A 14,363-nucleotide genomic window follows, 5' to 3' on the forward strand; every position below is an offset into this window, starting at 1 on the left:
AATTTATGTATACATACTGTTATGCGCTATGTATATTATTATAACCTCACTTCTTATATTAACAGTTCTAATTAAAAGATCAATTTTTAAATTGAATATCATGCCTCCAATAAAATAGTTTCCCTTTTTTTTATTCTATACATACCTTTTTATGTTTTTTTTTCCTATTTATAGAAGTCTAAATTTATTTAGACACGTGCTCACTACATGTAAATGTCATGATATCTTTATTTTTTATTTTTTAAATTCTAAACACCCTTATTTGATTGTCGGATACTCGATTTCTTTCTATTTTTAAAATATCGTTTTAAGGGTACAAATCCACACGTAATTGCAATAAAGATTAAAAATCCATAGTAATAGCAATAATGATACATATCCATATCCATACGCATAGCAATAAAGATTAGAAGTCCACATTAATAGCAAAAACTATACAAATTTTCATACAATAAGACTATAATAAATTGATAAAATCGTAAAATAATAAATTGCAATATTTTATTGTAATAGAAAATACTACATAAAAATCAACATGTGTGTGAGTTAAAATTTCTCCAACTTACTTTTTTTATTGGTTTATTATTTTTTTTATTCTCTTATAATATATCTCCGCATAATACTAGTACGCTATATTATTAGACGGGCCGGGCCAAAACTTCCTTCGATATTATTAGCAGCTAGCAGGCCTCTAAATGTCAGGCATGGCGGTCGTCCTGGACCTCCTGGTGGATCATGGTCAAAGTCAATGATCAATATTTTGTAGAAATTGAAGATTTTAAAATTACTAAATATAAAATACTGCTTCGTCACCTCTCTCTCGCGCGCGCAAAAACTGTCCCGATTGTCGCGCGGCACCACACCAAGCCCACCCTCTCTCACTGCTCTCCATTTGCCCTCCACTCAATGGCACCACGACCCCGTGCTCTCCGCCATGAATCCCTTCTCTCTCCTCCCCTTCCATCGGCCTCCTCTCCCCATCCCTCAGCCACTCCTCCACCGCCCCTCCGCCGTCGCCGCCTCCCTTCCCTGGTACGTCCCTCGTTTCATCCTCGACCCCGGTGGCCCCACCGTCCTCCTATGGCACCGTATCTTCCTCTTCAACTGCATGGCCGCTCTCTTCATCGACCCCTTTTACTTCTACCTCATGTATGTCGCCGGCGCGGCCTGCGTCAGGATCGACTACGGCATAGGCTTGATCATCACCATCTGTCGCACCGTTGCCGACCTCTTCTATGTTGCGCATCTCATCCTCAAGTTCCACATTGCATTTGTAGCGCCAAGCTCCCGCGTGTTTGGCCGTGGGGACCTTGTGACGGACTACAAGCAGATTCGAAACAGATATTTAAAATCCAAGGATTTCATTTTGGATCTCATTGCATGTCTTCCCATTCCGCAGGTAACAATTCTATGTTTACATTGAAAAAACTTTGAATTTTAAATTAATGGGGAGGGGACGAGGGAAGGGGGGGGGAGGGATATTAGAAATGTAATTTTATTGAAATGATGCAGGACAAAAAATCATAAGTAATTAGGTTTGTTACAGTTTAGTTAGATTACCAAATTTTACTATTGAGTTAGAAAATTGTATCAATTATGGTATTAAGTCTATTTACGTATCTTGAGTTCCATTGTAATGGCATGGCCTGACGGCCTAAATTAATGGAAAAATTGTGTGTTTTGAGTTTGTGTGGGAAATTCTCTCTTTATCTTCTCTTTTGGTCTATTGTCGTGCATCATCTCCTTCGTACTTATCTTCTCGTTATCCCATACCTCCTTTGTATCCTCATTATGGCAAAAAGTGGATAATCTCATATGTTTCTCATACATCACTTAATTGATTGTATGAAGCCGCATCATTTCTCATGAGGGCTTTGTTAGGGAACTGTGTTTTGGTTTGGGTTTTTTTTTTTTCCCCTTTCCATTTGAACTTTATTTTTAATACAATTGGCGCTTCATGGATTATGTTAGTTCCAGGATCAGATTGTAAATAATATAAATTTTAGGGAGTAATTGCTGATGAAATTTCCAAAGTGTCCTGACATATCTTGGATGACACAAAAGGAAAAACAAACCAGAAATTTTGGCAGTTCAATTGCAAAGTTGCATTTGTCATTCTTATATATATATCTGGATTATATTTACCAATGGAATGTGCAAAACCTCATCTACTAATTTCTTTTCTTTTCTTTGTATTTTTATGAAAAATGCAAGTTGCCTAATCATAATAGCACTAAGATCATAATAGATTCCAGTACAGTCCTGAGCTGGAACATAACATATGTTAAATGTGTCTCTGTGTTTTTGTTGCCAGAATATCATTCTACTGTACAGTATGCTTATGCAAGCTAGTGCCTATTAAGCAAATAAAAGGTAGTTCAATGAAGAGAGAGGAAGGAGGGGGGGAAGGGCCAAGGGGATATGCATAATCTGATGATAATTCTCCTACACAAAATTTTTAATATATTTGGGAATGACTGTCTCCGAAAAAGAAAAGTTAGCATGTTTTGGTGATAAACTCGATAAGCTGTGATAGTCTCTAACATACATTTTCACAAATATCCTGTGATAATATTTTATGTAATTTGTTAATTGTATCTTATGACAACTTCTAGCGTTGTCTGTTTGGTACATTTCTTGTGGTAATATAGGACATAATTATGGGAATTCTTTATGGTTATTTCTAACATCATATCATTCTGGTATATCTTATGATATTTTCAGATAGTTATCTGGTGCGTGATACCAGGTTTGAGTGACAACAGAGCTAGTCATACAAACAATCTTCTTTCTTTAATTGTCTTGATGCAATACGTGCCGAGGTTATATCTCATATTCCCATTGAACAAAAAGATTGTCAAGGCCAATGGAGTTGTAACCAAGACGGCGGTAATGGGGGCTGCATATAATCTACTCCTATATATGCTGGCCAGTCATGTAAGTAGTCTCTCTCTATCTCTTAACCCCCTCCCTTTTGTGAAAAGAGTAGCCTACCAGAAGAAACTTAGAAAAATCAAAGTTCACACTTGTATTTAATAGGTCTACTATTAATCAGGATGAGTTTCATTTGCAAGTCAGATTTGGTGAAATCTAGTTTCATGATGTTTTCTTTCATCATAACTTTGGAAGTTCCCCCTTATATCTAACTGCTAAAAGTTTTTCACTTTTACCACCTAAATTCACAAGTGCAACCCCCCCCCCCCCCCCCCCCCCCACCACACACGCGCGCGCAACACCCACTAAAACAAGAACAACCAATGTGTCCAAGAAAGCTGGAACTGAAACCCTAAATATATAAAACCAAATCAAAACAAAAATTGGCTGGGCTATCACCTATCTATTGGTATCGGACTATCTGGCAAATTATATGTTAATATGACAGTAATAAAATTTCAATTGCCAGACACCTGTGAGCCTGAAAATGCCTTCATTAACAGAACAATGACCAACTTTTACAGTCTTTTAATTTTTTATGCATTGAAAAAGAGTACGTTTTGTAAACAGGTGCTTGGGGCTTTATGGTATCTCCTCTCAATCGAGCGACAATACACATGTTGGCGTTCGGTGTGCAATAAAGAAAGACAAAAAAGCCCCCGCTGCTACCAAAAATTTCTAGACTGTTCAATGATAGATGATGCTGATAGGAAAAAGTGGATACTTGCTACTGATGCTGTCAAAAACTGTAGCATCGACAGTCCCGAATTTAATTTTGGCATTTTCGCTGATGTTCTCACAAATGAAATAGTGGGTGCGAATTTTTTTGAGAAGTATCTCTACTGCCTATGGTGGGGCCTCAAAAATCTCAGGTAGGTCAATGGCGTGACTTTAAGTCTTAACATACCCATCTCATACTGTACAAGTAATTCCAGTTGAGTTATGATGAGCTTCTTTTAATTTTCTTATGTTCCCCATTTTTGTTACTTCTCTGAATGTACGATGTATCTGCAGTTCATATGGGCAAAATTTACAAACGAGCACATATATGTTGGAGACCTTATTTGCCATCTGTATATGCATTGTGGGTCTGGTTCTCTTTTCTCATCTCATTGGAAATATGCAGGTTCATTATTTATCTCTTTATCCCTATTTGTATGATAATAAGCTTCATAGACTGGTGATCTTTGCATTTCTTTTTCTCTCTATATATATCCTAGTAGACATATTTACAATCGTTAACGGCAAGGCTAGAAGAATGGAGGGTTAAGCAGTGGGATGTAGAGCAATGGATGAGGCACCGGCAGCTTCCAGAAGAAATCCAGGATCGTGTTAGGAGCTTTTTCCGATACAAATGGCTTGCCACTCGAGGTGTCGACGAGGAATCAGTCTTGCAATCTTTGCCGTTGGACCTCCGCCGTGAGATCCAACGTCACCTTTGCCTCGCACTTGTGCGCCGTGTGAGTGTCACTCTATACTTTCAGTAGGCTGCAATTAGTTGGTATCTATATTCAAGACTGACAGAGTCAGCTTAAAAAAATTGGTCAGGTTCCAATCTACCAATACTGTTTACATACAGCATTGAGCTGATTATATTAGATTCACCGAGAACCTAAGATGGCTTTGAACTCATACCTAATCAGTGAGGCTCAATGCACCTACCATGATTATGGAATATAAATGAGTTCCATTATATGCTTCTCCTATATATTTAGTGATTCCCATTGTGGATACTGGGTCTGAAAGTTTGGTTCGGACTTCACTATTATGATAGTATGGTTGGTGGTATGTACCAATGACTTGGCTTAGCATTATTTTATTTTTACCAGAAACTTGGCCAAAGACTTTTCTGTGAGTATGCTGCTCCAGCCATACTGCACTTGTAATTCTGTTATTGACCAGGCTAACACCAATGGTGTAACCATCTTTTTCAGGTGCCATTCTTCTCCCAAATGGACGATCAACTGCTAGATGCAATCTGCGAACGGCTGGTCTCCTCTCTCAGCACAAAAGACACATATATTGTCAGAGAGGGGGACCCAGTGAATGAGATGCTCTTCATTATAAGAGGTCAACTTGACAGCTCAACGACAAATGGGGGTCGGTCAGGCTTCTTCAACACCATCACTCTTCGACCTGGTGATTTTTGTGGTGAAGAGCTGCTGACGTGGGCCCTGATGCCAAACCCAAGCCTCAACTTCCCTTCATCAACTCGCACTGTGCGTGCTATTACTGAGGTTGAGGCATTCGCACTTCGTGCTGAGGATTTGAAGTATGTCGCTAATCAATTTAAGCGGCTGCACAGCAAGAAACTACAGCACGCTTTCAGGTTTGTAGTTAGTTACTGATGGGCAGCATGCTTACCCATAACTTATGAGACTGTTAAGGTCTCACAAATTCTGGACCCGTAACCCAACCCATTTAACCATCCATAGGTTTGGTTCAGATCAGATCAAAAATTGACATTCCTACTAACAACCAAAGCGAATGTCATAGGAACTTGGAACAACAATTAGTTTGATACCTGTCTATAATTCCAGTCGCATATTACAGTTGTAAATAAGCACCTGAAACTTTGAACTTGGTCCTACGAGCATTTTCATAAATGTATCCTCTCTAGAACAAATTAAAATATTATGAGTATAAATTTTAATTAGATTTTGGATTTTTCTGACAATTTAAAGAAACTTCTCAACCATGATAGTAAGATGTGATTTTTACACGAGGAAATCTATTGTTATTCTTTTGGAAAGGAACATGTTTTTTCTTATCCAAACATTGATCTTCATCGAGATTTGTGCATGAAAAAAATTGAACGGTTGGATGAGGAAAAACAGGAACCTGCTTTTCCAAAATAATAACAGCCGATTTGTACTCGATTTTTACCAATTAAATCTTGGCATGCTTAATCCAAAACCTAACAAATTTCAACTCAACTTATCACCTTTTTTAAAATGTAAAGGCCAATTATTTCTTGCATCCTGTATCAGATTTTGTTATGCTAAACTAGAGATGTCGTACTATATCACAGGTTCTACTCGCATCAATGGAGAACATGGGGTTCATGCTTTATACAAGCGGCTTGGAGGAGGTACAAGAGAAAGAAGCTAGCCAAGGAACTCTCCAAGCAAGAGAGGTTCTATTATTCAGAAGAACAGGAAATGATGGGAGTAGGAGAAGAAGAGTATATGTACCTTGACCAAGACATAGAAGAACACGACTCTGCACCGCTGCTTTCTCGGATTGCTGAGGGCGGTGATGAGTTCTCAAGTGAAGTAGACACCGGGCATGCAACCCAACATCTCGGCGCGACCATACTTGCTTCGAAATTTATGAAAAAACGAGGAAACCAGAGAATGGTGCGTAGGGATGATGCAGCCACAAGTTTGAAGAAGTTGATGAAGCCCGATGAGCCTGATTTCTCCATGACCAATGATTGATTGAGTTTAAGATTCTTTTATTTGTTTTGTTATCTTTTTTTTTGGGTTGAAGGGGTAGGGGTTAAATGTTGATTAAAGAAAATTAATTTGAGGATTCTCTAACATGTGCAGTAACTTTTTGTAATACTCTTTAATTAGATTCCTTTAAAATGTGGCGATGTGTATATACCATACTAGCAAACACAGTGAACTTATGTTTACCAGTAAGTAGTAACGAATGGCATTCTTGATTGATACCTTCACAAGTACATAGAAATCAAATAGAATGAACTGTGGACTTGGTGTAATGGCACAAATTTTCGTCTCTCTTCGAAAAGATACCGGTTAAATTCTCGAAAATAACATTATTTATGCTGGGTGTACCGGATATTTCAATAAAAAAATCCAAAAAAGAAAACAAAAGAAAATAAAATCTAATAGATTGTTCTTTTTTTATACATCAGTAATTTGAATCTTTGAACAAGAGACACAAGTCAGTCACATGAAGTACAGGAAGTAGCAGACAAGGGCCCATCTAGAACTGGGCTGAATCGAAGGTGGTCCGATGTCCGGTTGGAGCTATTATGTTCTATCAGTATCAAGGTACGCATGGAAAGTTTTAAAATCTATGCGGATCAAGTATGTATGGATCTTGGTGTGGATCTAACTGTTCCGACTGAGCATTGGAAGTGCCCTTTCATCTGAGCTGGGACCCAGGGCTTCTCAGCAGAAGCATAATCTGAAATAAAATACCGGATAAAATTAATAAAACAAAAAGGCTGTTTATTATCATAATGAGTTTTTTGAAGACCGTCAATGCAAAGTTATATATAAAAACTATGATATTTATTTTTTGCTGGTCATTTCAGGTTCTCCAGTACCAAAAATAATAATAATAAGGATCAGATCGCCGAATGTAATCATATTGTTTTTTAAATATGCTAAAGAAGCATAAGAAGGTTCATATGAACATTTGATAATACAAAAAGAAGATCGACTAAAATAGCTTATTTGAACCGTCTGATACAAACCAGGCGGCCAGATCTTTCTAATTTTCTGAGGCCCGCCGAATGAAAGTATTTCACAAAAGGACATCAATAAATTATTTATTCTCTGTTGATGGTGCAACGGAGGCCCAGGAGCCCAAGATTAATAAGTTAGTGACTTGATTACTTCATCATTTCAAAACATATAACTAATATTATTTTTATGTGACGTGGCTAAAATAATAAAAATATATAATTTTGTTATATATAATTACGCTGATCGTTCTCAGGTGCGCAAAATCTTTTGATGAAGAAAGAAATAAGGCAAATTAAAGTAAAAAGAAAAACTTTTTTTTTTCTTATAAAATAAAAATGAACGGGCCTGTTCGGCTCCAAGCTTTTCGAAGGAAATTCTTAGGAAAATTGAATTTATTCATATTTCTTTCTATGAAGTGTTCGGAGACTCCAATATACAGGGGTGGACCCAGGATTTTTGTCGGAGAGGGGCAAAAAAATATCGAATCGGATTTAAATAGCTTATTGGATTTAAACCCATTAACTAATTGAGTACTCGATAAAAAAATAATATTTTGACTTATTTTTTCAACACCTTGACTTATAATTTCTGATTCTATAACTTATAATTAATATTACAAATCATAATTCAAAAAAATTATTTTGATTTTAACACTAAATTTATCCCGAATTACAACTCAAACACTCAAAGAGAGGCAAAAAAATTTCCAGAGAGGGGCAGAGTCGACCGGTACCAATAAATAACCACTAAAACTCGAAATCCAGGGAGGGCGGCTGACCCCCCTTGTGCTACAGTAGATCCGCCCCTGCCAATATATATATTTTATTTTCAAAACTATATGGGTAACTTTCTTATTTGGGAATTTATAACAGATCGAAGCTGGGAAAAAAAAATCTACTCGGAGCTCTGTTTTATTTCTCAAATGCTGAGTTCGCGAATAGGTGAGAAAAAAAATATTACCTAAAATAAAAACAATTCCTTTTAAATAGCATCAGAAGTGAGGAACTAAGCTCCGTTTGCTTTCATGACTATGAAATACATTTTGAATATTAATTAAACACACTCAGAAATGAATACAATGATGAACATATAATTATTTTAAATAGCATTTCAACATAATAATAAACAAAACTAAAATAATTAAATAAATGATATCATGTTTCAGTGTGTGGTCAATTCACTCATTTATCACTCTGCAGTGTGCAATTAATTCACTCTAATATTACTTTGCAGTGTGTGGTCAATTTACTCTAATATCACTTTGCAATGTGTAGTTAATTCACTCATTTAATTTTTTTGAGAATCTAATATATACAATTATATTGATCATAATCAATGATTAATATATCAATACACTTAATATAGTTTAATTTTAGTATTGCATTTTTTATCAAAATAAAAAAAAACCAACATTCTAACAAATTTTCCATACATTTGTCAAACACCTATATTCTAAAATTTTATATAGATTAAATGACTTTGATTTTAACAAATTGAAATTTTCCTTCCCATATTAAAAATTCTCATTCCCATAAAATTGTACAGATCCGAATTGAATTAACATACTTGACATTATTGTTCCCACAATAAACGATTATCTCGTGAGTTGAGATCCACACCCAATCTAATGTTTTAGGAATGTGATCCATGCTTAGAAACCAGAGCATCTCTATCTCATATATCATGTCTAAGATCAGGGGGCGAAGGTACGCTCAAGAAATCGGAGTAAATTAATCATCATTTATTTAAAAGCAAATTATAATTGTTATATATTTTGGATTAAAATATTATGAATAATGTAAAATTAATCACATTCGTTATATAAAAACTTTATGTGATTGATTTTTATTTACATTTAATTCTCATAGTTTGAAAATCTGATTCTCTTTTAAGACAGGCATCGCCACTTCCATTTTAGAGAATCAAGGGAGACATGTGATGTATCAATTTTGGACTAATCAAATTTTATTGAAATAGTGAGAATATTTCATCCTTCTTATGTGCAACTTGGGGTGAAAACAGAGTGAAGAATACCTGATTCGTATTTGACTATCTATGTGATACAGATACATATATGATTTTACATTTTAATTTTAATTATTTGTATTTGAATAATAGATATATACTATATATCTTATTCACCATTATAATTAAATAAATAATATCAACTTTAGTATTTTTTTCAATAATATTTATATATTTTTGATAAATATCTGATCTAATTTGTATATGTATACATATAGAGATGGGCTACGGTGAGTTGCGAAGTAAAACACATTTCTACTTTACGTCGTATTTTTATTTTGAAAGTCCAAACGACCGATCCGAACCGTTAGATGTTTAATCCATATTGAAATGTGCTTGGAGACCAAATTTTATATTTTTTAGAATTTTTTTACTATTTATTAAGTATTTTTTAAAATTGCTGTTTTGCTGTGAACAGTAAAATTTTCTGGACCATCAGATCAGCGACTTTCAAAATTGCTTAATAAATAGTAAAAAAATTCAAAAAAATGTAAAATTTGGTCTCCAAGTACATTTCAATATGAAAAATAAGATGAACGGTTCGGATCGACGTTTTGACTTTAAAATTGCCAAAATATGAACGTGAAGTAGAATAGTCGCTTTACTTCACAACTCACTGTAGCCCATCTCTATACATATAATATCCGATCCGTATTCGTATTCGTATTAAAAAAATAACTGATCCGTATCGGTATCCAATCTCTTTGTTTGAGGTCGTTTTAGTGAATTACCACTTAGTTACCAAGTCATCGGTGATTGTTGTTCTACTTAATTCTTTTTTATTTTTCTTTGGAGGTTTTCCTAGGAAGAGTTTGTTCTACTTAAACCATGTTTTGTCGGAAATAAAAAGTAACGCGTGTACTAACGGTTCAATCAAGATCGACGCAACTCCAATATCTAAATAGATATGAAAATCTGAAGTACATAAAACGAATAATTTAAGCAAAAGATGACGAAACTCCAGGGTCAGCTGATCAGTAATTTTTTTAAGTCCCCGTTATCTCGAAGTATCGGACTAATAATTGGGATTGATGAGGGTTCCTTTGTACTACGGTCACATTGGGGTAATGATTTTAACATAGCAGTTTTGACTTTATGCAGCCACGAATGAGAACTTTTTTTATAAACCATAAATAATTAAATGAATTTTACGAAACTAATATGATTGTTTTTTTTTTGAAAAACCATAAGTATCGAACGGACCGTTCGGTCTTAACTTTTTTTTTAACCTTTTTCTCACCCTTTTTCACACCATTTTTTCACAGAAGATCAAACAAAGTCTCAGACCGAACCAACCGTCCGGTCTTTTTTTTTTCACAAGACTGGACCATTCATCCGGTCTCATGAATCATTTTTATTTTTATTTTAGATGAAAATATTTATTAAACAAATATAAATAAATAGTTAAATAATATACAAAGATGAGACATTTTCTTCATTATTTATGACGTGGTTGGATAGATGAAAAGATGTATTAAACAAATATAATGTGCAAAGTTAAGAATAAAGAAGAATGGGCCATTAATTTTCTTCATATATATATTTGTTATGTGGATGCATGGTAAGTTAGATGCAAAGATTTATTAAACAAATATAAAGTCCAAAGTTAACAACATACGAGGATGGGTTATGCATTTGATTTCTTGATTTGTGGATACATGAAAAGATTTATAAAAAAAAATACAAAGTTAATGATAAATTAATAATATACAAGATGCATGAATCATTTTCTTTAATTATTATATATGTGGATTGTTAGTGACAAATATTGGCAAGAATGACACAAATTGAAATATATAACATTCTTTGTTTAATAAGGAGAAGGGAGCTACAGGTGTGGAAAAAAAAGGGGGGGGAGACCGAACGGTCCGTCCAGTCTAGAGAAATAAAATGTGGAGACCGGATGGTCCGTTCAATCTGGAGAAAAGATGGTTTGGATGGGATCTTCTGTGGTAGAAATTGTGCAGTAATCGTAAAAAAATGAAACTTTTTTTTTGAGACCGAACAGTCTGTTCGGTACTTATGGTTTTTCAAAAAAAAAAAAAAAACAATCATGTTGGTTCCATAAAATTCATTTAATTATTTGTGGTTTATAAAAAAAATTCCACGAATGATCTTATGCACAGCTGTTTTGATTCCATATTATTACATGCTCAGCATGGAGTCAGAACTGCTATGTTAAATTCAAAGTGGAGGATCCGGAGCTCCATCTGGCTCCATCCCATTATTTCACTGCGCAATTTTGTAAGATTAGGGACCCACAAGCAGTAATGCGGACCCACTAAAAGAGCAAGAATGCATAATTTGTGGATTGGAAATTTTGAACTGGCCCGCCGGCTCTACATTTCTTATCTTATAAGATAAGATCCACTCGAGACATCTCTGACTTGATCCAAAATTTCCAGTTAACGAGATTTCTACATCTACAGCAAGTACAAAATACCAGCGACGTCAGATTACTAAAATGTACTTTGATGCTTAGAAAGAAAGGACATATTGGCAACAAAATTATATATTAGTTATGATCAATAGTAATATTTATTGTTTAGAAGATTTAAATTAATTTAATCATCTATCAAGCAAATTAAATATCAATGCCTCAGTTATATAGACTTGAATTTTCAAATTAGAATATGTTACACTGCTAATTTAGATTAAAAACAGAACACATCTCCAACTTTGTTTATTTTTTTATTTTGATTACTATATTATCTATTGTTATAATTGTACAAATTCAGTGGTCAACCATATTTTTCTTTTTTAAAGTAATTATCATAATTACTTAAAAAAAGGAAAGAATTCACACATTCACACCCCCTCAGTTTACCGGACCGAGTACAATTGAATTGGACAGCTCAAAATTATTATTTTTAAGGGTAAATTTCGTTGTAGGTCACTAAACTTTGTTATTTGTCACGAATTGGTCATTCAAGTTTAATTTGTCCCTTTTAAGTCACTCAACTTTGTTATTTGTTCCAATCAAGTCCCCCTATATTTTTTCATTCAAAATTTTAACGGCTAATATTTTGGATGAAATATGCTAATTCCGTTAATATTTTGGATGTAATGAGTATATTCCGTTAATATTTTGGACTGAATCGGAATATTCCGTTAAAATTTTGGATGAAAAAGTTTAGAAGGACTTAATTGAGACAAATAACAAAGTTGAGTGATTCAAAAGAGACAAATCAAACTTGAGTGACCAATTCGTGACAAATAACAAAATTTAGTGACCTACAGCGAAATTTACCCTATTTTTAACTTGACACGAATCTCAAATCACAAATAGTATTGTCTCCTTGCGCCATCCCGAGCAAGCACTGGCTGTGAATAAATCTGGGCCGTCCGTTACAATTGTGCTGAGTCAGGTACTTGGGCGTAGGGGTGCAAACATATCAGATATTATCCAACCGTTTTTGAATTCGTATCCGAAAATTAGATATAGATATTTGATATCCGAATATCCATACAGATATGGATACAAATACGATTTTAAATTTTAATTATCCGTATTCGAATAGTAGACACTATATAGTTTAATATATATTATTAAAAAAATTATGTTATTCGTTATTATAAAAAGAATATCTGTCTAATATCCAATCCGTATCTATAACCAAAAAATAAAAACAAATACGAATATAGTTTTACCACTATCCGATCCGTATCCGATCCTTTTGCACCCCTACCTGGGAGGATACGGATCCGAAAGGAAAGGCCTGTGAAATCCCAAAAAAAATGGTTCTACTTAATCTAGTAAACCTCCTAAATAAATGAGATGGAATAATTAGAACTAACAATCAATATACCTTGACCGGATTAACTCCAAAATTAATGGAGTGAATAATACGTTATTCTTAACTGAAAGCATCGTCAACACATCCCCTCAATAATTTTGTTTAATCAAAGGAAACGAATTCGTATCCTCTGAGATATCTCAAACTTTGAGTGTTTTTCAGAAAATATCAACCGTTCAAATAAATTATACACGAATCTCAGAGCACAAATAGTCTTGGCCGGTGCGCTATCTTCGAATAAACACCATACACGTTGGTCACGCAAAAGTTGAGATATCTCAGTGGATACGCACTCTTGGAAAACGACCCCGAGCCTGCGTAACATAGTTCTCATGCGGCACTGTTAATACAGCAATAGCGCTAGCGGGTGTCTTTTCAACAGGGTTTATTTTTCATGAAGCAACTCACGGAAGTCTACTAAGTTATTTTCTACAGAAGATCTCTCTGTGCTGTCCGAGTGTTATAATAAAAAATTCAAAAAAAGTATTTAAAACGGTAGGTTGAGTAGACGAAGGGGCAAAAGCCCAAAACATGTTAGAGAAAGCAAAGTAATCAAAGCAAAACAGAAAGCGTGAAAAGTGGGGTTATGATTATTGTTATGGAATGGAAGGAAAAGCCACAAGGCCTAATACCACCGCCATCGCCAGAAATCACTTTTCCAGAATGAACGGGTGGAACCGGTACTGGTACCCGCATCATTACCTTGGCCGGAGGCTGACCCGTACCGGTGTGTTTCTCGGATTCCTCATTTTTTCACCATTAATACTTCCTTTGTTTTGTGTATGTTTCCCATTTGTGTGCCTCATCGCTATCTTGTTGCATCTGGTGCCGGTCAAATGGCGGTTCAAGTTGGGGGTAAGGGATCGGGATAAGGCCGGGTCAATCGTGCGGTGCAAGGAGACGGTGGGGTCCACAGAGGCAAGAGCAGGGTTGTTGGAGAGGTACTTGGAGGATCAATTGGGGCTGGTAGTTGATGCATGTTTTGGATGACCGAAACTTCGAACTTGCTAGAAACAAATTCTACGGAGTGTGAGATCTAAGGTGAAAAGGGGGGAGGCGATGGTCGTCATGCAAGGGCCCGAGAGAGATCCAATGAGGAGACGAGCCTGGAGAGATGGCTGGGGCTACTGCTTGGGTATGTTTTGCATTTCGACGGATGTGCGAT

General features: G+C 35.2%; 1 protein-coding gene across 1 annotated transcript; it reads left to right on the top strand.

Annotated features, from left to right (window-relative positions):
• The first annotated feature begins 814 nt into the window (after positions 1 to 814).
• LOC144553181 (cyclic nucleotide-gated ion channel 18-like) lies at positions 815 to 6,554 on the top strand. The gene is made up of 7 exons (XM_078301279.1): positions 815 to 1,399; positions 2,725 to 2,937; positions 3,505 to 3,806; positions 3,949 to 4,060; positions 4,158 to 4,394; positions 4,869 to 5,263; positions 5,966 to 6,554. The coding sequence occupies exons 1-7, from the start codon at positions 935 to 937 to the stop codon at positions 6,372 to 6,374; spliced, it is 2,133 nt and encodes a 710-aa protein (XP_078157405.1). The 5' UTR covers positions 815 to 934; the 3' UTR covers positions 6,375 to 6,554.
• The last annotated feature ends 7,809 nt before the right edge of the window (positions 6,555 to 14,363 follow it).

Source organism: Carex rostrata, chromosome 1 (genome assembly GCF_964058835.1).
Source record: "Carex rostrata chromosome 1, lpCarRost1.2, whole genome shotgun sequence".
Classification (NCBI taxonomy): Eukaryota; Viridiplantae; Streptophyta; class Magnoliopsida; order Poales; family Cyperaceae; genus Carex; species Carex rostrata.

Excerpts from the sequence above, each read along its gene's own strand:
- LOC144553181 (XM_078301279.1), top strand. The coding sequence starts at position 935 with ATGAATCCCTTCTCTCTCCTCCCCTTCCATCGGCCTCCTCTCCCCATC. Across the intron at positions 1,400-2,724 it reads CATGTCTTCCCATTCCGCAG|ATAGTTATCTGGTGCGTGAT; the intron begins GTAACAATTCTA and ends TGATATTTTCAG. Across the intron at positions 2,938-3,504 it reads TATATATGCTGGCCAGTCAT|GTGCTTGGGGCTTTATGGTA; the intron begins GTAAGTAGTCTC and ends TTTTGTAAACAG.